Genomic DNA, 27,937 nt, shown 5'->3' on the forward strand with positions numbered 1-27,937 from the left:
TTAATTTATATTCATTGTTTTTATTTTTACTTATTCTATTTCTTTTAAAATATTAAAAAATTTTATTTATTATGAATATGAAATTCAGAATTTTATGAATTTCATTTAAATTTATTGTATTTTAACAGTTCATATTATTTTATATAAAAAGCTGTAGTTTAATTCTATTTTGCTTTTTTCATATATTTTATTCATCAAGTAATGTCTTAAAATATCTCCATTATTCTTAGCATCTGCATTTTATAGGTCAGATAATTTCATTATATTTTTGTTTTTTGTCTTATGTTTTTAAATAATTGAATTATAAATTGTTTTTAATTTAATTAAAAAAATTTTTTTTTTCTTTTTTTTTTTTTTTTTTATCAACAATTAATTAATCAAAAGAACATATTAATAAAAAAAAAATAAATATTTATTATTCTTATGGTGCACTGAATTTAGGTGTTGCACACTGTTACACACACAAATCAATAAATATACACACATGAAAATTAATTTTTTATTAAATTTCCAATAAGTAAATATTTCTTTAATATACATGAAATGTTTATCGAATAATGAATGAATCAACAACGCATATTACGCATTAAGAAAATTATATCGTATCGTTTTATTTAATGTTGTAAACATTTGTGATAGTATATATGCTATATATCTTGCAAGCAAAGCTATTGCATGAAGAAATATATATACTTTGATATACGTAAATATTTAACTTTATATGCATATTTGTTATCATACACCATATAAATAGAAAATAAAAATTTTTATAAAAATATCTTATCTATAATTTAATCAATAGATAAATATATAAACCACAGTAAATTTTTGTTTATGTTGTTTGTTTTTGCGTAGATAATTGTGCGTAATATTTAATATTTTACTTCTTTTTTTATATATTTGTTTTTTCATTTTTCGCTTTTTTTTTTTTTTTATATTTTTAATTCTTTTATTTTAAATATTTTAAGGATTAAAATGAAAATATATTTAAATGAAAAAATAAAAATTAATGAAGTAGAATAATTGTTATTAAACATAAATAATATTCTCTAATTTATTGTTAATTTAATTTATTATTAAAATAACTTTTAATGATGTAAACATTCTATATTTAATTTTGTAAATCTTATTAATTACCATTTTTTATACTCTATATATATTTTTTTTATTTCGTAATTTGTCAATCTATGTTTATCTATATATTAAATTTACTGTCTCAAATTATAATAAATAAAAATGAATAATATATATCCTCTCTATGAAAATATAAGTGAAAATGATAAAAATTTAATTTCAGAAAATTTAAAAAACATACTCAGCAATTTTCAAGATAAAAATAAAAATTATGTTTCCGAATTTGTTGTTGTCAGTAGAACAAGATTTTTTAAATCTATTGACAACGATGGAGAATTTTTACTGTTGCAGTCTGCTTCTCGTATAATAAGCAGTTATGAAAATGTTTTACGGTTATTACATAAAGCAAGAGTATACTTGGAATTTGTTGGGTGTTTAAAATTGAATGATTATGATTTAAATAATAGCAAAAAATGTGAAGAAGATATTTTAAAGTTTATTAATTACTTAGAGTCAAAAAAGAAGAAGTATTATCATCAAATGTGTGGCATGCTGATACAGCTTATAATAACTTCTCTAAAAAAAAGTAATAAATCTAATGATAGTAAATCAAACGAAAATGAATTCGAAAAACGAAATATTTTTGATAGTTACAAAAAAAAAAATACTACAAACTATGAAAATATTCATGATTCTACTTTGAATGAAGCAAATAAAATAAAGGAAAATATTGATACATGGGAAACCAATTATATAGTTGAAAAAAGTGTTATTGAACCTTTTGATGAATTAGAAGAATATGGTGATTATCTATATGAAGTTTTAAATCAAATAGATAGTAAATCATGGAAAAATAAAGAATATATAGAATATTTAAAAATGATTAGCTTAAACGATGCAATTATAAAAGATGAAAATGATAAAACACAAATCTCCGAAGATAGCAGTTTCACTAATACTTCAACCTTAACCAATAATATGATTTTATTACCAACATATTTAGAAAATATAAGAAATTCTATATATAATCATCAAAATAAATCAATAATAGAAGTGAAATCGATGATTCAGCATGCAATGAACGATCATATTAAAGCTCCATTGTTTAAAACTGGTAAAATTATTAGTGAGATGCTTCCTTCTCCATATTATGAAAAATACTATTCCAACATGCAATGTGATTCTTCAAATAAGCTAGACACTCCATTGATACAAGATATGGTATTCAAGTTTTTTAATATAAATAAAAATCAGATGTGTAGTAATGTTTCAAATAGTTATATTAACTATTATAATATATTAAAAATTCTTTTAAAAGGAATAAATTCCATAAAAACTGAAAAAGAGGAAATACATATATTTCTTAAACAATTAATGAATAAAACAAAAAAAAAATATTCATATACCTGCAGTAAAGAATCAAGAGATATGCAACCAAGTACTGAAGATAAATGTGATTATTCTTTATTACCTCTACATATATATAGTAATTATCATGAAATATGTAAAGAAGTATTAAAATATGCTATTTGTAGCAATGATTTAGTATTAACACTGAAAATAGTAGATACATTCTTAACAATGGCAGTAAATGAAAATTCTTTAAAATTTTTAATTCATTTTTTAAATACAGTAGCAGAATACATAATTATACCTTATTTAAAACATGAAATGAAAACATGCCATAAAAGTGTCCATGAAAGGTACTCCACTTGTAATAATGCTGATACTAAAACTTACGAAACAAAATTAAAAGTTGAAAGTAAAAGTAATAATAATGAATTTTGTAAAAATAACACTAATTTAAAGAAATTAATTTGTAAAATTCCTTTGCATGAATATGAATCACTAAAACTCTTAGAATTACTTTCTTTACAATACCCGATGTTTTTGAAAATTCATGATAAACCCCAAAGATGTTTAAAAGGTATTCCTAACCCCTGTGAATATTATAGTAATATACTTCCTACTTATGGATCTTATATATTTCAAATTGTTGTTTCTTTTGAGATTGACAATTCCATAAAAGTATTAGATGAATTGGGATCCAAATGTAAAATATTGTTTCAATTAACTGAAGATGGAAATAATGAGGAAGATCACATAAAAAATAATTCAAACAAAAGCATCAATAAATATAAAGAACATAACTTTTTAGAAATAGATTTTCAACAAAATTATATGTATACCAAATCTACCAAGTCAAAAAGTACAATAAATTCGATGAGAGAAAAACAGGTTGAAAGAACAAGTTATGATAAATCAGATCAAATAAAAAAAATTAAAGATAGCAATGAAAACACATATAAAAATAATTTTATAAGCAATGATGAGTTTATGATAAATGAGAAAGTTAAAACAAAAAGCAATGAAAAGAATAAACTTATAAATGTATATGATGTAACAAATATGAACACAATTGTATTTGATATATTGATTGATCAAGGATGTTTTATTAATGAAGGAAATACATATGATTTTCAAAACTATCATGGTAAAATAGTAATTTATTCAAATGGGAGACGTTTATTATCAACGAATATAAAAAAAATGGGTTCCTCATTCGAAAAACATGCTTTATCCAATAATAATATAAGACTAAAAGTATTTACTTCTCGCAGTTGCAGTTTTGAATTCCCAAAAGAGTGTATTTGGTCTTCAGCATTTGTTGAGGATTTAGTAAGCAGAAAATTAATTCCAGAAATAAACAAAAATTTTCTCCTTAAAAATCCTATTAGTGTTATAGAACTTTACAATAAGGTATCTACTTCATTAAATCGCTATTTATATCGTTTCTGTGATTGGAAAGACAATGATTATAAAAAAATAATTGAAGGAGAGACATTATGCACATTATATAATAACATAGATATTTATACATTTGAAGAACTAGTTAAATATACAGAAAACAATAATAAAATTCTTAAAACGTTATTTAAATTAACAAAAAACTGTGTGATAGAAAAAGATAGTATTAATGCCAATAGAGAGGCAAATGAATTTTGTGTAGATCAATTTAATGATTATCTAAAAAAATATAGAGAAGGTATATATGAATGGAATTTAATATCTGATTCTCAAAACTGCGCATTAAGTATTTTGAAATTATATTTAAAGAATAATTTGAATAAGGAGAACAATAGAATAGAAAATAATGAAAATTTTTATTGTTTGTCAGAAAGATTAATAAAATCCTTCTTAAAGATAATTAAACTAAAAAGCCCCTTCATAAATAGGGACGATTTCTATGTAAATAAAAATTATGAAATGGAGGAATTAGATTTAAACGGATGCTTATGGTTATTAAGGAGAAATGTGTTTCAAATACTTCTACAGGCAGATAAAATAATAATAAGTAACATATTTATGAGGGTAAGTATTGAAACCATTTTAAATTTACTCAAATTTTTTTCAGATAATAATAGCTTGGATTCGCAAATGATATTGAAATTATTGAAATCCATGGAAAATAAAGGAATTTTAGAAATAATGATGAAACGGATGTTAAGTGCTCCATCTGAAAAATATTCAGGTAGCTACAAATATGTCAAAGTAAGTTCAACTAATAATTACTTAAATTCTCAAAACATGAATTCTAGTGTATTTTCTTCTTCTTCTTCTTCTTCTAATTCCAATCTTTATAACACTAGTTTTGATAATTTAAACGATATTAATTTGATCAATAAAAAAGATGAAAAAAGAAAGAAAAGAAAATATTATGAAAAAAATAAGCATGAAATTGAAAGATATGAAAAAAGAAAAAAAAATATTAAATCTAGAATTATTGATACCACACATTTTGGTCTTTTTGTTGAAGAATTAATTAGCCTAATAGAATGCCAAACTAACAATGCTATTAATGTACCAATTGTACAGAACAATGAAGAAGATAATTTTTTAATAGAAAATAAAACATATGATATTATCCATAAATTATGTACATTTTATGAAGATGAAACAAAAAATGAAGTTTACCCATATTATGATTATTTTGACATCTGTATAAAAATAATAAATGATATAAAACAAAAAAGTAGCAATGTAAGCAATGCAAGCGAAGTAGCATCTATTTTTTTACGAGGAATTGTTTTAATGCTTACCACATACATATTAACAATAGCAAGTGAATATGAATCTCCTAAAACGTTTTTATACCAGCCTGTTATACCATTTTATAATTTACACAATGAAATGTTAAACATAAAAACTGAAAAAAAAGAGAAAATTAATATACAAGTAGAAGATTCAAAATATGAAAAAAAACAAAAGTTTGCGCAAGATGGATTTAATAAATCATATTCTTCAACAAATCGAATCTATAATACTTTGACAAATGATTTTGAAGATGCAAGTAGTTGTAACAGTAGATATAGTAATTGTATAAATAAAAATGAGCATTTATTAAAGTTTAATAATTGTGATAAAAATGAAAAATCATGGATTCCGTTGATTTCTAGCCATATCCCAGGTTCAATAGATGATTTGTCATTTTATTCTGATGATTCAGGTTCACAATTATATAGGAATAGAAATAAGTTATCACATTGCATTCAAAATAGTCTAGAAAGTGCAAATAATTATATAGGAGAAAATGAAAATGAAAAAAAGCAAAACGAATCATATATTAGCAAAGCGAGTTCTACAGTTTTATCTGAATACAATTTTAGCTCCGATGAAACTGAAGAATTTTATTTTAGAAAACATTTATTTTATTTTAACGAATCAAATAAAGAATTGCCCAATTTTAACAATCAATTAAATGAAATTATATATAAACTTTCAAAAAAGAAAAAATATGATAAAGATAGCAAGAAACTTAAATACTTAAAAAAAAAAATGAGAAAATATAAAAATGATTCAAAAAAATTAAACTTTATTTTTTCTCTTTTGGAAGAAATACTAAAAATAATGTTAGGAGTTGGTCTACGTGTTTTATCTAATATTTCATACCACTATTTATACGAAAAAAATGGTATGCACAAATTTATATATATATTTGGATCAAAAGTAATAAAAAATGACGTAAATGAAAAAAATTCATTTCTGCAATTATGTGAAAATATGATAAAACCTAAAAGTTTGACATTATTACAAGCTTGTAATTTTATCATAAGTGGAATAATTCCCTGTTTAGGATATGTTACAACTCTGTTTGTTCATAAGAAAAGCAAAAAATACTCCTATATAAAGGAATTAAACAACTATTTATCTTTAAAAATGGCTTTAAACATTTGGCCAATGTTTTTAAAAATAACTTTGCAAAGTTTGCTAACATCTAGACATTTATCCTCTGAAATGTCTGTTCACAAAGATAATTTGCATCCCATAACAGAATGTTGTATAAGTATCACTAGTTTAGCTACTCATTTTTTAACATTTTTTACTATTATGACTGATAATTTAAGCAAATATGAAATATACATTAATATGAGAAAAAGTATGAAAATGCCCATTTATCATCCAATACCCCTGATTTTAATTAATTCTGCAAAGTATATTCGCATTTCATCCAAAAAAAATAAGTATTATGATTTTGAAAAGGCAATAAGAACCATACTGTTGCAACTTACAGATTGTTCTGTATGTGATTATGAAAATTACGTTTTTAATCATTACATAGTTCCTCAAAGTATTTCAAATTTTTTATCAGCAACAAAGGAAGCAAATGACACAACTCTAATTAATGACCCCTTATCTAATAAATTAACAACTAAATTAAATCATGATGATAATATTATAAATAAAAGTAACTTACTGGAAAATGAATTTATTAAAGCATATCAATCAACATATGAAGATGAAACTTCTAGAAACATTTACAAAAAAGGAAATTTGAAACAAAAAGAAGGAAGAATTAAATGTAATAAAAAAAATATTGAATTTTTAAAGGATTTAATGAACAACGATAAAGATGCTATAAAATATTTAGGATCATTTTATCGTGTATTTCATAAAAATTTTGAAAGAGCTCAAATAGCATTTGTGGCTGTGTTTTTGCATCTTATAGGTTATAATCATAACCCAATAAGGGATACTGATGAAAATTCTCCAAATGTTGATAACATGGGAAAAAAAGAAAACATATCAGTAAATGAAACCATGGAACATAAGAAAATAAATTTAGCCTGCAATTTAGCTAGGCAGGGAGTTGTAGATCTTATATCTAAAAGCCAGACTCAATTTCAGAAAAGAAACCTAGAACATAAATTATCCTCTAAATCAAAAATCAATGAAAAAAAACAAAATGAAAAAAGTTTAGAATATTTTGAATCAGATAATAAAACATTCGATGAAATGGAAACAAAAATTCATTCAAATAATGATTTGAAAAGTTCATTAAATACAAGAAAAAATTGCACATTTTCTGACAATAGTGGTAAGCAAAACGATTTTCTTTTAGATAAGAATAAGAAACAGAATATCTTGTCTTACGAGCATGAAAAAGATGAGTTCAGTTCATTCAATTTAAGTAAGGAAGAATTAAATTATTTAAATGATACATTACCTAATACAGAAAAATGTAGTGATAAAAGTAATGAATTTATAACAATGGACTTAATAAAGAAAAAAAGAGAGAAACTAATAGATAAAATATTAAAAAAATGTGAATGGATAATAAATACATATCCCTTTGGTTTATGCTCCATAGCTGTAAAGGCTAATTTTTCTCATGAATGGGATGAGCATTTTGTATTTATGCGCAGAAATTCCTATGACATACCTATTACTGTTAGAAAAATTTATTCAGATAGAAGCAATTACCAGATGATTCAAGAAGCTGCAACAATGCCAACATTTGCTACTTGTTTAAAAGCAAATGTCTCCTCTATGAGTTATTTGGACCAATTATTTGGTCACCAAAAAAAAATTGATGAAAAATTGGAATATATGCAATTTAGTACAGAAAACATTTTCGGTAAAGCAACAACGAAAAACTTGTACCTTTTAAAAAGATTATTAAAAACATATAAAAGAAATGTAAATATAAAAGAACCAAATAATACAGATATTAAGTATGATAAACCTTTTTTTGAAAATCATAAACAATTAAATACATATTTATGTAACAATAAAAATACAAACTTTTCAAATAGTTGTCCTAGTTGTGATAGTGGAAATTATTATAATGATGAATCGAATTATTATATGAATTACAATTTTTCTGATAAGAACAATGTTCATTCTAATAATTCATTAGCATTAAAATGCAATATCAGTTGTAAAAATAACATTAAAAATAGTGGAGAATTATGGCTAAATTCACGTACTAGAAATTATATTTTTCAGCAAGATAAGGGTGTACAAATAGAAGAACTTAATTCTAACATTGATAATGATAAATATGATTGCTTCTTTCTTTCACTAAAATCTCTTGATGAAAATGATTATATAATTAGGAATGTGCATAATACTAAATGGGATAATAGCACAAGTCATATTACAAAATACACCCATTCTGTATTTGATTACGATGAAAATTCATATGATTTCAATTTATCCGAAATTAATAATAAAATAAATGGAATTATTAAATGCCAAAAAGAATCATCAGTGAATAGACAAGAATTTTTACATGGATATCAAGAAGAAATGAAAAATATACACTCTTCAAACAAAAAAAAAAGTCTTTCATCGTTTGATTATTTCAAAAATAAATATCATCATATGAATTCAAAAGATATAATGATAAGTAATATATTTGAACAAAGTATTGATTCTAAAGACCTACTACAATTAAAGGAGATATTAAATTTTTTAATTAATGGTCCTGATCTTGAAACAGTTCTAAATGTTATAAGAATAGAACAGTTAACTTCTTTATGTAGATACTTAATAAGTAGAAGTTTAAAATCAATGTTATGTGCAGGAATTTTTGGAGGAATTAGAAATCCAATAGTAAATGTAAGTAATAAAAACTTTTTCTCTAATAAGAGGCCACAAAAAGGATATAATTCTAATTCTGATGATGTCAGAAAAAAAAAAAAAAGTGATTATGAGAAAAATACATCCATTAATAATCGATATAACGTAAATGGGAAAATCCAAAATGAATCACTTATACCAAGTAGTATTAAAAAAGAAAATTACATTTCCGTTAAAAAAAATAAGTTCCTTGTTTTGTGTGAAAATAATAAAGCTAATTTACTTCGAGATCAAAGAAAATATAGGAATCTTGAATTAAATCAAAAGTATAATAAAAATGATAAAAGAAAAAAAAGCATTTTTGAACACTGGAGACAAAAATCTACAAAAAGTATGCAATGGCCAGTTATATTAGATTTGCTTGTTCCATCTTCAAGTAGAGGAACATTTAATGAATGCAACAGAATTATTTCTAATGTTGAACCTTCCTTATTTTCTGTACAGAATTATGGATGGATGCTTTTAAAATTATTGCATATTATAATTATAAAGTTCCGAAATGTAACACCTTTGAAAAATATAATTAATGAAATGAACAAAAATAATAAAACTAGTAATTGCAACAATGAAAATTTAAAAGATCAGTTTTCATATTATTATTGGTTTACTCAACCAATGGAATATGCTCTTTCCTTTACGTTAACTGATATTACAAAAAGTATATGTATTTGGTACTTACGATATAATCGTAAAATGATAGTAAATTCTTCTAGTTTTTCTCAATTTATAAAAAACTCAATGAATACACTATGGATTGAAAGTGTTCTAAGGTTGATAGCTTTACAGATATGTTTGAGGGTAAAACCTTTAAACGACAGTAGATATGTAGTACCATTCTTATATCATATGCTCACAATTTGCCAGCCACTGCTAAGAGAAGTACATATAAGTAGTGACTATTTGAAACATAATTTGTTTGGAGGAAATAAGAAATTATTTTTTACGGACAAAAACAATTCCGTTTTCAAAGTAAAATGCTCTTATTGTCACAAATCTATAACAACACAAACTAAAGACAGAACCTCAAAAATTTCTCATGTCAGCAAAAATTTTAAAAATATAAGAAAAGAGAATTCTGTTGAAATGTCTACAAAGAGAACTTGTAAAAATGAAGTAACAAATAATTTGATTGATGTAAAAGGGTATATACATTCGGAACACATACAAAAAAAACAAAAAAAAATTAAGCAAAAAATTATTAAAATGAGAAATTATAATTCATCAGAAGAACATGAAAATGAAGTGATACTTGACAATGTAATAACAGGAATTGTTATATACCATGCAATTATAGAAGAAAATGTACCTATAAATAAAATGAAGATTGTACAAAATTTAAATGGTTTTAAAATAAAAAAGGAATATTCATATGAAAACCAGTATTGGGCTTTATGTACTCAGCAATATAAGAATTCATCTTTATATACCTTACCTTTAAGAAATATCAATAAATCTATAAAATATACTAACAAAAATAGCTTCATGGATATCAATAAATTTAATTCGTGTTATTGGTATATTAGTGGAGATCCAGTTTATAATATTTATGGTAATGCTAAAACTATATCAGACGTACAATTAGAAATATGTACTAATAATGATTACGATATAACTGCACGATCTTTTCTTAAAAAAAGTAATTATGAATTGGAGTTTTCAGTTAATACAGAATCAAATGATGTAATGAATATTTGGGTAAAAAGAAAATCAATAATTATAAATAAAGAATTAATAGAATGCAGTGACCCCAACGCAATTAGCTCTATAGTAGATTTACAAAATATGGAAAAAAATAAGGAAAATGAAAAAATTTCATTAAAGAGTAAATTCAATAATTGTAGCAAAAAAATAGATAAATTAAATAATAATAAGAATAATAAATTACAAAACAATGAAAATGAAGACCGAGAATATTTATCAGAACATTTTTGTGAATGTAAAAAATTTTCAACAGATCAAGATTTTTCTAATGATAACAATGACTATTCTTATAAAAACACACGCTCCGAAAAATGTAAAAAAGATGATAATACAAATTATGATCAAAATGATAATTTAAATTATAAAAAACTAAAATTAATAAGTTGGAATTTAATTAAAACAGTACTTTGGGGGATACTGGTTTCTGGAGAAAACATGGAAATTGATAATACCAATCAAGTAGTAGCAGAAAGTACTACTAAATATATTAAAAAGAAAATTTGTAACATTCCTGGTGAATTAGATGAAGAATATAATTATAAAAATAATTATAATGATTATAAATCTCAATTCCATTCACTTCAACGAAAAAGTCTCATAGAATCAGTACTAAAAATGATTATGTCAGTTTTAATCAAATTATGCAATATTGTAAAAATATATAATGATTTAACAAAAAATCAAAAAGGCTCATTCTATATTACTGTTAATAATACAAAAATAAATAAGCAGCAAATACAAGATTGTGAGAAAATGATAACCGATTTTTTGTATTCATTAATTAATTGTGTTCAGAACTCGCCAACTGCTGCGGTTACACTTCTTAAATGTTTCCTATTTGGCCAAGATAATCCTACTTATCGTTTTAAAAAATTGAATAAACTAAATATAAATTGTGATTTGTATAAGTTAATTACTGAATGCATAAAAAAGGCTCCTAATGACTCTGATGAAATAACTGTTTTTTTTAATAGATATTTTGATAATAATATATTGAATAATTATAATATTGATCCAAAAAATTACACTATAAACCAAGAAAAAAGCATGAATTATATCGTGGATAGTTCTTTAAAGAATAATATTTACAATATGAATTGCAACAATGTTGATGAGCCTTCAAAAGAAGGTATTAAATATAATAGTTCTATCAAAAATAAAGAAAAAGACATAAGCATATCAAATTTTTTTCTTAAATACTACGATTTTAATATGAGAAAAAATTACAGCCAAAGTAAATTGCATGGTTTTTTTTTATTAAAGTGCTTACCTCCAATTAAAATGTTTCCAAAGCAGTTAATTGTTCAAGAAACAAAAAAATTATTTCATAGAGAAATGAATTTTATGAATGAAAATTATGAATCTATATTTCATGAAAATAATGATAAAAAAACAATGAATACTATTGAAATATCTCAAAATAATAACTTACAAATAAATTCAAGCTCTAAGGAAACTATTTCTCCTAATGATTATCAAATGAATGGAAGTATAATCAATAATGAAAGAAATTCTCAATGTAATAGTACAAATAATATATTAAGATTAATACCAAGAATATCATATAGAAATCATCCTTTTGATGAATTGCCTCAGTCCGAATTTTTTATGTCTAGTAGATCATCTGATGATTTTGAAGCTCATATGGAAGGAAGAGTTTTGAGAGTTTTACGTGGTTTAAATTTAGGAGGAGTAGTTTTATGTTTAGCACCTCTTACATTTCCAGCCTTAAATATTGGACCAAATGAAGTAAACGATATAATTAATTTTCGTATACAAACGAGAGGACGTTTTGGTGTAACAGTTGCACCAGCTGAATGTGTTTTATCAAATGTTTCTGAAGTATTTGATAGAAATGATGTTGTTGGATTCCGCACTAATATGTGTCCTCCATTTCGACATGATGTATTTGCAGCAAATGTACAATATGAACTAGGAGATTTATTAAGTGTAAAATTTAATGTAGAAGATCAGCAAAATCAAAAATGCTTAAGGACAGAACTTATGGTTTCAGGAGTTAGTATTGGATCAGTATTAGAAGTTCTTTTTGAAGCAGATTCTCAAATTGAATTTGAAAGAAGAATGAATTTGATATTTATTTTTCAAGATCCATTGACTATTGTGTATGAAGGACCAACATTTACAATGGAATATGTAGATCCAAGTACAAAAAATTCAAATAATTCAAGAATGGATGAAAAAAATGTAGATGAAGAATATTTAAATGAATTTAATCCATTTTCTGGATATGATAAAAAAAATATGAAGAAACAATTAAAAAAAATGAAGCTGAAAAAAAAAGAATTCTATGAATCTGTAAAACTTTATCAGTCAATTCTTGATTCAGACAATGAAATATTAAAAGATCTAAAACATGAAGTTATAATAAGAATGAATTCCACTTTAACTAGCATAGTTCCATATTTAAGGCATAATTCATCACATTATTTATTTTCTGAAAATGAGTATCCACGTGTTATTGATTTTATACAATCTAAAACACAAGAATTTACATCCCTAAATAATTTATCACATGAAGAAAAAATGAAAAATGGTATATATAATTGTTTTAGGAAGATACTTTCTGGTAAAGATAGCAATGAATTCATAAAAGAAAAAGTACTTAAATCATCCTCTAGTGATAAAAGTAAAAATAATAAAACAAATGACTCTTTAAAAAAAAAATATAATGAAAGTATGAATTTATCTTATGGGGAACAGGAAAATTATAATATCAATAATTTTAAAAATAAGAATATATTAGATAGAAATAATAATAGTAATTATGATAATAAAAAGGAATCTAATGAATATAACATAGAAAACAGTAAAATAACTCAAGAGAAAAGTGACAATTCTTCATGTTTAAATCAGAATTCTTCGTTAAATATAAATATATACAACAAATATAAAGATAATCTAAATTTAAATAAATTAATAAGAGAAGTTTTATCTATAATCTGTATTTTAGGATTAAATATAAATGGAAAACCAAAAGAAAAAAATAGGGATCAGAATTTTGACGATACAAAATCTTTTTATAATGAACTTCCATGGCTATCAAGCTTATCAGATTTAAAAAATTCAGTAACATATGGTTTAGATAGAAAATGTATCGAATTATTTTTTTGTAATTTGGTTGAAATTATATGTAGTAAGGTAATTTTAAGTGCAATTCTGAATTTCATTACTCATAAGATGCATAAAAATGATTATGAAGATCATAGTAGCAAAGATAAAAATAGCAGTAGTAGTTTAAAAACTAATAAAAAAAATAGATATAAATATAAAAATCTAAATACACTTGAATCAAAAGATATTTCTGATGTAGAAAGTAATATTTATAATCAAAATAATATATATAAAAAAAATACTAGTAATAGCACAAATACCTTAAAAACAAATAGCGCAAATGATAATGGATGCTTGAATAATAGCGTTACATCAGCTAATGCAAACAGTAATAATTATAATTCATTAATGAATTCTATTTTTATGGAAGAAAACGGATCATTAGAAGAAAATGAAGTAAATGAAACTTATAAAAATAAAGTGGAAATTTCATGTAAAGAAAGGGAAATAGAGAAAAATTTAGATGATAAAACCATAGATTTAAAAAATAGTTCATTTGGAGAGAGAATGTATAAATATTCCTTTTTTGAATATAGTTTATGTCTAATAGGAACAAAAGCAATAATGTGTTGCTGTAATTTATTGAGAACTTTATTAGATATGAATCGTGATGGAAATTATGAACCTAATGAGGCAGTTTATAGATCTTTTAAAAAAATGCTAAACTTTATTAGAATTTTCTTTTTTGTCGATATAGGAATTAGTGATGTTTTAATTAGGCATTTCTCTGAAAAAAATTTTATGGAAATTGATTACTTATTTAGCAGAAGCAAAAGTAAAGATTCTCAAAATAGTAATATATCTCCATTTATAAACAGTTTTGAGAATAAAACTCCACAAAATACGAAGCTGTTTTCTAATAACTCAAAGGATGATTCCATTTATAGTAAAGACACTAATTTTTCACCTTTTTATTCATCAAAAGGAAATAACTTTACTAAGGAAAATACAAAAAATGAATACATAAACATATTAGAAATAGCAAACATTTGTGGAATCCCGTCTGATTTTCTACAATATTTTAATATATATATTCCAAAAATTAAAAATCAGCAGGTAATAGCACAAAACGATACATTTGACTTATGGATTTACATCATGAATCTTTTAATTTGCTTTAATAGCCAGCATAAATATTCATTATGCTTTCCTTATACTAATAATAATTTTAACCCAAACTCCATTAAAAATACACTCTTTGATTTTGAATATACTAATTCATACTTTTCCAGTAGAATTGTACGTAAAACAGTTAAAATATATGCTTCATGGTTATTAAAGAAATATTTAATAGATATAAATTGTGTTATGGCATTGTTATTACCGAAACTGTTTATGGATGAATTAAAGACAAGTCTAACAAGAATAAGTAAAAAAAAATCAAAGGAAGAAATAAATAAAATTTATATTGATAATTGTGATAATAAAAATGATAATTTAGATTTATGTAATACTATGAAAGTAAATATGAATAAAAAGGAAAGAAAAGAATGTTTTTTAAAGGAATCAGATAAAAATTGTGAAACATTAAATAATGCAGTGGATAGAATATATGATTCCATTAATAAAAAAAAAGGAAGTGAAAATGATTTTCTTAATTGCGATTATCGTAATATTGAAGAAAACAAGTCATTGAAAGATAAAAGTAAAGAAGAAAATGAACATGAAGTTCTTTGGAGTAATGATGATTACACACAAAATAAAGAGGAAAGCTTAAATATTAAAATTATACCTTGCAAAAAAATTAAAAGAAATAAAAAATTACATAACCTAGGTCTATTATTTAATTTTGAATCAAGGAATAAAGAAGAAATGTTAAATATATTTAGCATTATGTATTTGTTTCGTGTATGTGTTTATTATCTTAGTAGGAGTAAAGATTTCAGAAAAGAGGATTACTGGCAAGGATTTCAAGGGCAATTAAGAAATGCAAAAATTAAAGAGAATGTTTATAAATTACTCAATGAAAAAAGTTCCAATTCTTTGTTATATGGATGGCAGAGAATATTCTATCAATGCATTGTTACGTGGGAAGATAAAGATTTGGTAGAGCAACTATTACTAATAATTCAATCTGAATTATTATATCATTTAATGGGTTCAATCGCTCAAACTATGTCACCAAAAAGAGTTAAAGTAGAACAATTTTATGCTATTTCACCTTCTGTTCATGTTGCTCATTGGATGCTAGATACTTTTGTTAGACACCCTTTATGCCCATCCAGAATTAGATCATGCTGCATTACTCCAATAACAATTACTTCTTTATTTGGATTAATTATGAATGGAAATAGACTTCCAATATTTTTAGGTATAGATGTATGCAGATTAGTTTACTGGTCTTCTATAGTTTCTATATGGCAAAATAGCAATATTCATAAAAAATATAGGAAATTAAATAAAATTGATATGTTAACTCAATTTAATATTTGTACCGAAGTAAACACTGATAATGATAACATTAATGATACATTAAATAATAATTATATAAAAAAGAAAAAAGAAAAATTTAAAAATACAGAAGAAAAACTTAAAAGAGTAAAATGCAATTATTACTCTTTTTTAAGTTATATATTTCAGTGTGTTAATATGTGTGGATCATCAATTTTTAATCAAATTATAAATTTAAATAACGAAAATAATCATAAAAATAATACTAGCAAAAATAAAGCCAATGAGAATAATAACAACAGTATTAGAAATAATAATGATCATGTTAACAATATTATAGATAATTTGAACAACAATATTAATGATATCTTAAACTGCATACAGAATTCAACTAATAACAGGGTGTTAAACAATAATTTTAATGGAATCAGTAGTGTTAGTAATGAAACTATTTATAATTTAAACGCAGCCAATAGAAGTAGCCCTAACATTTCCTCAAACAATATTAACAATAACAGTTTACAAGAAAATACAGAAGCAGTTAATACTTGTAATGGTAATAATTCAACTGCCTCTAATAGTTTATACATAAACCCAACATGTGTAAATGGAAAAAATGAGAAAAAAACTTCAAATAATTATTCCAATTTTGATATACCTGAAAATAAAGAACAAGGAAAATATGACTCTATAAAAATTAATGCTGCTTTACTAATTCATTATTTTGCTTGTGCCGCATACTATATTAAAAGAGTTGATATATATAATGAGATGCATTACTATAATGAAAATATACATACGAATTTTAAACAGTATTGCTTATATTTGTATGTTGTTGACCATGTATCAAAAATATATTCTAAATATTCAAAAAAAAATAATATAACAAATTGTGTAAAAGATAATCATGAGAATGAAGAATATGATTTTTCTGATGTAATTAAAAAAGATCAAAATTGCAAATCAAAAACTACTTATGATTATGTGAATAAAGAAAAGACAACAAATTGTTCATTAAATAACGATGACTTTAAAAAAAACTCCTCGAATATATGTGATAAAAATAATTTGCTTGGAGATTATGAAAATATAGAAAAACAATATCGAAGAAATGTCTTAGATAATCATTATGAAGGACATTACCCAGAAATGTTTGTTGATCATGTACTTCATTTACCAAAAAAGGTTTCTGCAAATGTTATAATTGATATTGATGAAAAAATACATTACATATCTTCTTCTAATTCAGATTTTATTAAATTAAAAATAAAAGATATATTTCCTTTACCAAAAAAAAAGGAAGATATTTTTATTCAGAAATCAAATTATATGGAAGGTAATCATAAAGAAAATGATAGTAGAGATACAGTAGAATGCAATAATATTTCTCAAAATGATTATAACAGCATTGAAAAAATTAAAAATTTAAATAATACTGAAAAGGAGATAATTAAAAAGATCTGCAGAAGAAATTTTAAACGTCCTAATATAATTTTTAGTGCAGATAACGACTTCAATTATATTTTACACGAAGTGAAATTTAATAGACCTCAAGAATTTCTTTATATTGAAAAACAATCCTTAGTTAAGGATTTTGATTTTGATGAAATAGAAAAAATTAATTTGGGTTCATACATTGAATTAACTGATATATATAACTTATCTTATCCCTTTTTTTCATTGGGAAGTTTTACATTATATTCAGGATCGTATACTTCTTCGTTTACCCTATCTCTATCATTGACTGATAGCAATATAGATAAATTACATGAACATTTTAATATTTTACCTGATATAGAAATTGGAGTATTAAATATAAAAAGTTATTCTGAAACAGATGATGATATATATGTAAAAAATTATGATGAAAGGAATAATAATGAAATAGAAAAATGTAACAAGGACAATCTTCCACTTAATAAACAATATTATGAAAAGCATATTTCTTCTAAAGATCACTATAGAGAAAGAGATAATATGAATTATAGCAATAAAATTTATTCAAAAGTTAATAGAAAAATGGATAAAACATTAAAATATTCTTCTTGCTTATCAAAAAATATGGAGAGAGAAGATTATATTAGTAGAACAAAAAGAAACGAATATAATTATGAGTATACTTTGAAAAAGAGTGCTTACAATCTTCGTAATATAAATAAACATAGTAAGAAGCCTGTAGAAATTTGTTTAAATAATAAAAAAATTGATAAGATTAAAAAATCTTTAAAAAATTATGATAGTGAAGATGGTGACAATAACAAAAATAGTAAAGATGATATATGCAATAATCTATATTCTGAAACATTATCTGATATTGGCCCTATTAACCGAGATAACTACTTTATTCATAGAAACAAAATAAATAAAAAAGTAAATATGATTACTTTAAATGTTCTAAATGGTACAGTTAACTCTACAGGATTATTTTCTGATAATTCTATTGAGAAAGTAAATCTATTAATTTTGAATAAATTAACAGATTCTGTAAATATTACAGTGAGAATCATTGGTAAACAAATAATATGGTTTGTAAATAACATATTAATTTTACGTAAAGAATTTGATGCAGAAATGAACGAATTTCTGCCTTTAATAAAAATTTCTCCTAAAACATCTCGAGAAGTAGATGAATTTAATAATTTTAAAAATGCTTCTTTACACATTAAATTTAATGAAATGGCGCAAAAAACATTTGTTACTCCTTTATCAAAATTTTACCTTAAATTTGAAAATATTCATAAAATGAAATATAAAAATGATTATATAAATACACATGAATATTGGAACAAAAATTTATGGAAGCCTAAATGCTTTGTATTACCCGATACTTCAACAACAATAACAACAATCAAAAAAGTAATGCCTTTAATAATTCCACAATCAAATAATGAAATACTAATAAAATATAATAACCTTAAACATGAGCAAACTGATTGCATAAGCAATTTTTCTGACACTATGTTTTTTACACCTAATATTCAAATTAAAAGTAAACCAATAGATTTTACATATTATATGTATTGTAAGCATATACAAGGAGAAAAATGGAAATTTTTATCATTTGAAAATATTAATAATATACAAAATATATCAATTAAGAATTATTTTGGTTATATAAATGTGTGCAAACAATCAAATATGAGTAAGTTAGGTTTAAATGGACTAAATCATTGTGAAAAGAAATCCACAAAAACTAATTTAAACATTCATAACATATCAAATACACATAAACCTTATGCTAAAATACTAGAAACAAATTCAAAGAAAGATATACAAAAAGAGAATTTGAATAAAATAATTAAGGGTGACATAAGTTTTCAGAAACATCTAAATAGAATAAATAAAAATAAAGATATTAGCATAAACACTAAAAGCAATCTAGACCTTATAAATAATTTATTTTTAAAAAATGAAAACAAATGTAATGAAAAAAATAACAATTTAACTAGTAATATATGTTCAAAAGCAAATTACTATGAATTAGCTGATAAAAATAGAACTCATTACACATCTTATTATCAAGAATTTATCCCAGAAGGTAATACAAAAGATTATATCCATAGTAATTATATTAATGATTACATTACCACAAACAATGAAAATAATTTACATATAAAATATAAATTTAGTAATTTTCCTAAAATTAAAAGGGATTCTTCTCATAACATAAAGTATAGCTCAATACAAGAAATTGACTCCTCACAATACAATACAGAAACTATATATGATAAGAAAAAACAAAAGCAAAATTTTATTGATATAAATCATAAAAAGAAATATATAAGTAATAAAGACAGTTTTAAAAAAAATCTAATAAGTGATAACAATTATACATTTATAAGCAAGTTCCATAATACAAATCATACGAATAAGGTATGCATGAATAAGAGTCTATCAAAAAAATATAGATACAATGAAGTTGATAAAATCACAGATAATTATAATTTTAATGATTATAATGATTGCTCAAGTAACTGTTGTATGTATTATATAGGTTGTAAAGAATTTAAGTCATGCATAAATTCATATGATTCTATTTTCCCCGCAGAACCTTTTATTTTTAATTGCACCGTTCATTTTAATGAATATAATGATCACAATTGTGACAACAAATATAAAAATTCTGTTGGTATCATATGGGGCATTTATCGTTGGCTATGGACAAGTAGCGGAAATTTCATTTGCCCATTAAGACTTCCTTTATGTGTTTCAGAACTTCCATCTGATAAAATAGAAGAATGCGAAATAAATGTTGTTGGCTTTAAATCTAATGATAATTTATGCATAGAATTTCAACCCTTGTATCAAAGTTTATTTTTTTATAAGAATGGAAATTATGAATTTGGATTTAAATTTGATACTTTTTATAATTATAGGAATAAAATAAATAAATCATTAAATGAAAATAATCAGGAAACAAAAATAGCAGAAATAAGGAATGCATCAAAAATATCATGTTCTAGTGACATGAGCAATATAAATCTTAATGATTTGAGCATTAAGACAAATGTAGAAAGGAGATATAGAAGTACCATAAACAGTAAAAATATTATACAAAAAGATGTATTAAAAATTCAAACTGAAACGGATAAAAATGATAATAATAATAATAATATTAATATCAATAATTCACATATATACTTAAATAACTCTTTCAATTCACTTTGTAATTTTAAAGTAAATAATTCAAATACATATTTTACTTCTAACGAACAAAAAATCAATAAGAGAATTAATGGAACCAACAATATAAAAACAAAAGAAAAAATATTAAATAAGGATTTAAATAATTATTCTGATAATATAATAGAAGAAAATCAAAATGGAACTGTAGTAAGAGTAAAAAATCATGTTAATATGATCAAATTGTATAACTCCTTATTATTAAATGATTGTACAAGTGTTACTTCTGTTTTGATTAATAATCCAGATTTATTATCAAAATCAAGTGAAGATCAATCAGAAATATCATTTGAACGTTACGAAATAAACAAAGAAAAATTTCCTTATGAACTTATTACATCCATGAAAAATATTAAATACGACAAACATTTAACACCATTAATGTTAGCTTGTAAAATAGGGTGTGAAGAGTGTGTACAAAATATTATAGAGTTAGGTAAAGTAAACCCTAATAATTATTGTTATAAAATGGAAAAAGAGACTCCTCTAATGGTTGCAGCCGAATATGGATATAGTAGAATTGTGTGCATGCTAGTCTGTATGTATGGTGTAGAGATAAATAAAAAAGATTCTAAAGGAAACACTGCTTTGCATAACGTTTTATTGAATTCTTGTAATAATGAAGGGAAAAAAAATTCCATTTTTAAAATTGTTCAATTGTTATTAAAGTTGGGTGCTGATATAACCATTAAAAACAAAAAAGGTATATCAGTAGAAGAATTAGCACAAACAAATTCTATAAAAGATAAAAAAGTTGAAAATTTTTTAAAAATGTGGACAAGATTATCTTTAAAAAGTAAAAAAGAAGATAAAATAAGCTACATCAATAAGGACATTATACCTGGTTTGCTGTCTAATTGTTCTATAGTTGTGGGATTTCCATTATATTCAACAAATAATTTAAATAGTGTTTCATCGATTAAAATTAACTCTTTTGTTGTAGGAGGTGAAGAGTTAGCTTGTCTAAAAAATTGTACAAAAATTAAAAATTATAACAATTGGAATATAAGAAGAAAAGAAGAGGAGTATTACAGCCTCGATAATTCTCCTAGTTCTTCAATTTCAGAGTTCTACAACTTAGAGAAAAAAGTCAAAGAAGATAGTGAAAAATATGATGCTTCAAAATGTAGTGAATTTCAAGATGATTTTTCATATTTGCAGGAGAGAAACGGAATAAGTAAAAATTGCATTCAAGAAAAAAATTCATTTCATTTAAATACATATACAGAATATAAAAAAAAATATGAAACAAAAAATGGAGACGATATAGAATTTATGGATAAGAAAAATCAAGAAGATTATACTAAAGAAAGGGATAATATGTTATTTGATTCAAAAGATTATATGAATTCATTATTTGAAAAACATAATAATTCTTTATATTTAAGAAAATATAGTAAAACAGACAATATTAATAATATTGACAATTCCAAAATTTCAAATGATGTTTTATCTATGCAAAAGGAATATTCCAATGATACAAATATTTATGGAAATGAGAAATGTGCATATAAATGGAAAAATAAAAATGAAATGAATTATAATTTACTCAGCTGCAAGGGAAATAACTATTATAATAATATAGGAATAGAAAAAAAAGAAGATAAGAATAATATACAAAACCGAATGAACTCTAATAGTATTAAATATGGTACAACAACAAAAAAAAAAAATAAATGTGCAAATAACATATTAAATTATATAATCGTTCATAAATATTCTAATAAAGGGCATATGTACTCTCATAATAACTTTATAGATGAAAAGAATCACAGAAATCTATTTTTAGAAAAGGAAACTAAAAATAAGGAAAGGAAAAATAATAAAGATAATGCATATATAAAAAAAGAAATTAAAAAAAGTTTTGTATTTTCTAAATTAAGAAATAATAGATTTAATTATCAAGATTTAAAATTCTACCTAACAGAATTTATTAATAAATCAGGTGTATTTTCTGATGTTTTAAAAAATAACTATTTAGATTCAAAAGATGTTCCTAAAATTGATGAACTAAAAAATATACTACTGAAAGTTAAAAATGAATTGGAAATAATTAAAGGATTCAAAATATTTTTAGAATTATTTAATTTTCTGTATGTGGATGAAAGATTAAAATATTTCTTAAATATTGATTTAGAAAAAAATTTAGAAAGTTCTTATAGTTTAATTGATCTAGGTTATATTCTTCTAAAAATTGATAGTTTTTGTAATATTTTTAATAGTTTCAAATTAAAATGGAAAGATAATGCACATAATGAATGGAAAAAAAAATTATTAAAAGGAATTGGGATATACAATGAGTTTTATAATGTTAAATGGATAACGGATTCTTATACCATTTTTAAGTACGAAGACGAAATTTTAGAATCCGCTTCATTTATAGATAAAATATTACAAAATGGTAACAATTTGATATTTTATAATAGTATAATGAATATAATAGAAGATAAAAATGAACTTTTAAAAAATGCTTTGTATGATTCGCAAATATTTAATGATATACTTAAAAGTATAGACATCGGAAATTTAAATAAGGAAACTGTTTTATATGATTTTTGTTCTAATAAAAATATTTTAAAAAAAATTTTCTATCCAGAAAATAACAAGCGAAATATTAATGATAATGACGCAAATGGGAATAATGAGAAAGATAAAAATTGCCTAAATGATTATTTTATAAATAAAAAAGCAAAAGGAAATAAAGAATTATACTCTTCATATCATGATGATGAAACAAATAAAGGCATAGAAAAAGAGACTAGAAGAGATTATTCATTTGATAAGTCTATATATAAAATTGGTTCAAAGCAATATATTCCGATGTTTAAAAAATATGTGGAATTATATAAGGATATAAATGATAATAATAATATAAATAATATTAATGATATTGTAGAAGGTAAAGGTAGTGATCATAGTATCATAGATGATAATACTGTAAGTATTAATAAAACCCCCAATACTGATAAAAAAAAAAGTGAAAATTATTACATATTACGAAATAAAATATCAAATTATTATTCAAGTAATAATAAAAATGAATTCTTAAATATTAATGAAAATAATGACATAGAAGATAAAAAAATAAATCCAAGTTCTACACTATCTATAAAATTAGGGGATCTTATAGATAGTAACTCAAAACTTAATGAAGACATAAATGAAATTTTCAATTATGGAAAATTCAGGAATATTCATAAGATGTTCCAAACAAAGTATGGACGAGATAATAATACAAATAATGATTCTCCATTTGAATCTTCAAGTGTTTTACTAAATAATAAAAACAAAAAATATATAGATAAGTTTACAAGTAAAGAAAATAATAATTTAATTAATTATAACAATAAACATGGTGATATTAATAATTATAATCATGAAAATATCCTTTTCAATAACAAAAATAGGTATAAAAATGGTAAAGAACAAAATAACCTGAATAATATTCCTAATAAATCAAGTTTATATCCTTTTAATTACTCCAATAATATAACTTTAAAAAGCCCTTTAGATGAAAGTGTTTATACTGAAAGTTCAAGTGATAAATATGAAAGTGAAGAAAGTGATTTTGATTTAATGTGTGAAATGGTTTTTACATCAAAACCATGTGAAAACGAAATAATAAGAGAGAAATGTAATAAGATATGGCCACACACAATAGATACATATATACTTCATATATATGATTTAATAAGTAGTTATATGGATTCCCCTGAAAAAGTAAGTTTATTTATTTATCATGCATTTGATATTGAAAAAATAAAAAAAAAATTACCTAGCAAAACGTCACAATTATGGAAAAGAATAAACATGTCTTTAGATGAATTTATTGAAGAAATAAAAAAAGTTCATAATTTTACAATGAGGATTATATATCAAAGTAATTATAAAAGATATCGTATGTTGCCACCAAATTTTAAAAAATATTTTGTTCTTTCTGAAGAATCCTTAAAAAATGTTACAAAAAATAAAATAGTTATGAGCATAGAATATTACAAAAATCATATTCATGAGCAAAATAAAAATTTGTTTTTAAAAATTATACAAGATCGTATAACATTATTAAATAAATTTAATTGCTACTTTGAATCTTGCTTTCCAATAACAGGAATATTATTCAATAAACCTGAAATTGATTTAGAAGAACAAGGATTGAGGACTCTAGAATGCCCCCTATGTTTTTTTATGAGTAATGATAAATATTTTCCTTGGGATATAAAAAAAAATAAAAACGACTTTAAGTATAGTAGCAGTTATATATCTCAAGTAAAAGATGAATCATATAGTAATATAATTAAAAATACATCTATGTTAAGCGCAAATAATAATTATATGAACGTATATATAAATGAAAATTATAATTATTCTACTAGATCCCATAATTTGAATGATTTAAAAGAAAATAATAACAATATAATCATAGAAAATTCTCAAAATACAAAAAAGAAATGGAATAATTTAGGAGATATAGATTATGAAAAAAATAATAACGGTGATTCTTCAAAAAAAAGAAGCAGATATAATATTCTTGAAGATAAAAGAGAATCGTTATCTAAAAATAATGTGTCATATAAAAATGATTCCAGTAGTTATATTAATTGCTCTAATAAAGACAACTCACATTCTAATTATATGGAAAAAAAATTATTTTTCGATAATTCAGAAAATTTACATAAATTAAATGAAATAATTCATTTATATAGCGATGATAATGAAAAAGAAAATTCAAATGAAACAGTAATAGATTGTTTTAAGTATTGTAAGAATACCTATTCCTCTAGTAAAATGGTATTAGCAATGGGGTCATCTGATTTGCCTGTACAATTATCTTCATACTTATTTATTAAAAAACTCCTTAAGCATGATACTATATTAAAGTTATGGAAAGAATGCTTGAAATATATTACTGTATCTAATTCAGAAAAATCTAATTTAACATTAAGGATAGATAGAGGTATGGCTGCGACAGCAAAAAATATTGCTCATACTATGTGGTATCAAAGCACTTTTTCATTATTAAATATAGATACTCATAAACTTAGAGGAAAACCAAGAGATAGACCCTTTATGGTTGTATTTATAGGAGAAGGGGCAACCGATTTTGGTGGACCTTTTCATGAATATCTTTCATCAATTTCAAGAGAAGTTATGGGAAAGTTATCAGATTCTCCGGATAAGAGTTTGCCTGTTTTTCCTTTGTGTATCCCTTCCCCAAATTATACACAAGCTATAGGAGTACATCAAGATACAGTAATAATTAATCCCAAAAGTACCCCATACATAATAAAAGAATCAGATTACGTTGGTGAAATAGATTTCATTGATAATTTGGAGAATTATAGATGGCAAATATTATATATATATAATTCTATTAAAGATATAAAAAAGAAATTACAAAGATCTCATAAACAAATATATTCAATGTTTAAAAATATCCAAGAAGCTAATTTTTCAGAGGAAGATATAAAAAAAAACAGAGAAGAAATTTATACACGAAATTGTGGAGACAAAGTTCAAACAGGAAATTTTTCTAATTTTAATAATACAATAAATAATAATAATAACAATTACAATCAAAATTCGAATATAAATAATGATGATATAATTGCAAATAACGATTTTCCTAATGATGAAACTAATAATAACGAGCATATACACGATAACAATTTAAGAAAGAATTATGATAATAGTAATATGAATAACGATATGAATGATGTATTATTAAATGGAAAATTTCCTCCAAAAAAAGATGATAAAAATATAATTAGCAATAATATGGATAAGGATAAAGCATATCTTTTTAGTAGCAAAAAGTCAGTTACCTTTGAAAAGCTGGAAGAAAATAATAAAACACCTTTCCATATTGATAATCAATACAACAATTATTTCTATGATAATTCCATGTACGACGATGATGTCCTTGAAATTATAAACAATGCTTCCTTGAAATCAAGAAAAGCTTTTCTCGATAAAATATTAAAAAAAAAAAAAAAGGAAAATAATGATACATTACAAAGAGAAAGTAAAAATGAAAATGAAAATATGGGAAATAATTTAAAAGGTAATAATAAAAAATCGAAGGATTCAAATAAAAACAACTTAAATAATATAGAATATGATGAAAAAACTATGAAAGCAATGGAATTAGCTATGTATGAATCCTTAGGTAGAGTTATGGGAATGTGTGTTTGTATAGCATCAACATTAAATATATGTTTTAACCCTATAATTTGGAAGAAAATTTGTGGGATACCTTTAGAATTACAAGATTTATGTGATTATGATTTTGTTGCTGTTGAAATGTTGAAAACTTTAAAAATGTTAAACTCTGAAAAGACGAATGGATGGAATATAGAACTAAAACAGTCCTTAGGAGACATGACTTTTTTAACAGAAGATTCTGGGGGTAATTCTATTGAACTAATAAGAAATGGAATTAATATACCGATAAATTTTGATAATTTAGAGCTTTTTATTCGATTAATGACTAGATGCAAAATGAATGAATCATCTAAAGGGATAAGACATTTACTAAAAGGATTTAGTTCTGTTATACCATTAGGTAGAATAAGATTATTATATGAGTTTAAGGAAGTAGAACATATGGTTTGTGGTGAAAGAGAAATTGACTTAGAAGTATTAAAAGCACACACATGGTCAAATGATTTAAGAATAAAAGATAAACTTTTTACAGTACTTGAAGAGTTTACAAACGAACAATTACAATCATTTCTTAGGTTTGTTTCAGGTCGCTCAAGATTGCCTACAACAAAAAATGATTGGTATATGATTATAGACGTGGAAACTGTTAATCATAATATTAATCAAATAGATCAAAGATTACCTACAGCCGTTACTTGCGGTTTTCGTTTGTTATTACCTCAATATTCTTCTTTAGAAATTTTAAAAGAAAGACTGTTGTATGCAATTAAAAATTGTACTGCTATTGATTTAGATGCATATGTAGTCCATGATCAAATGCAATTAATGTATGGAGAATAATTTTATAGTAACAATTAAAAAAATTTAAGGA

At 23.3% G+C, this 27,937-nt stretch overlaps 1 protein-coding gene across 1 annotated transcript; it reads left to right on the forward strand.

Moving 5' to 3' along the window:
* Positions 1-1,236: 1,236 nt before the first annotated feature.
* On the forward strand, positions 1,237-27,906 carry PRELSG_1120200 (HECT-domain (ubiquitin-transferase), putative; the record flags this gene model as incomplete). Its single annotated transcript, XM_028677473.1, has 1 exon — positions 1,237-27,906. One exon carries the CDS (start codon positions 1,237-1,239, stop codon positions 27,904-27,906), a length of 26,670 nt encoding a protein of 8,889 aa, XP_028533858.1.
* Positions 27,907-27,937: the final 31 nt, after the last annotated feature.

Source organism: Plasmodium relictum (assembly GCF_900005765.1).
Source record: "Plasmodium relictum strain SGS1 genome assembly, chromosome: 11".
Lineage (NCBI taxonomy): Eukaryota > Apicomplexa > Aconoidasida > Haemosporida > Plasmodiidae > Plasmodium > Plasmodium relictum.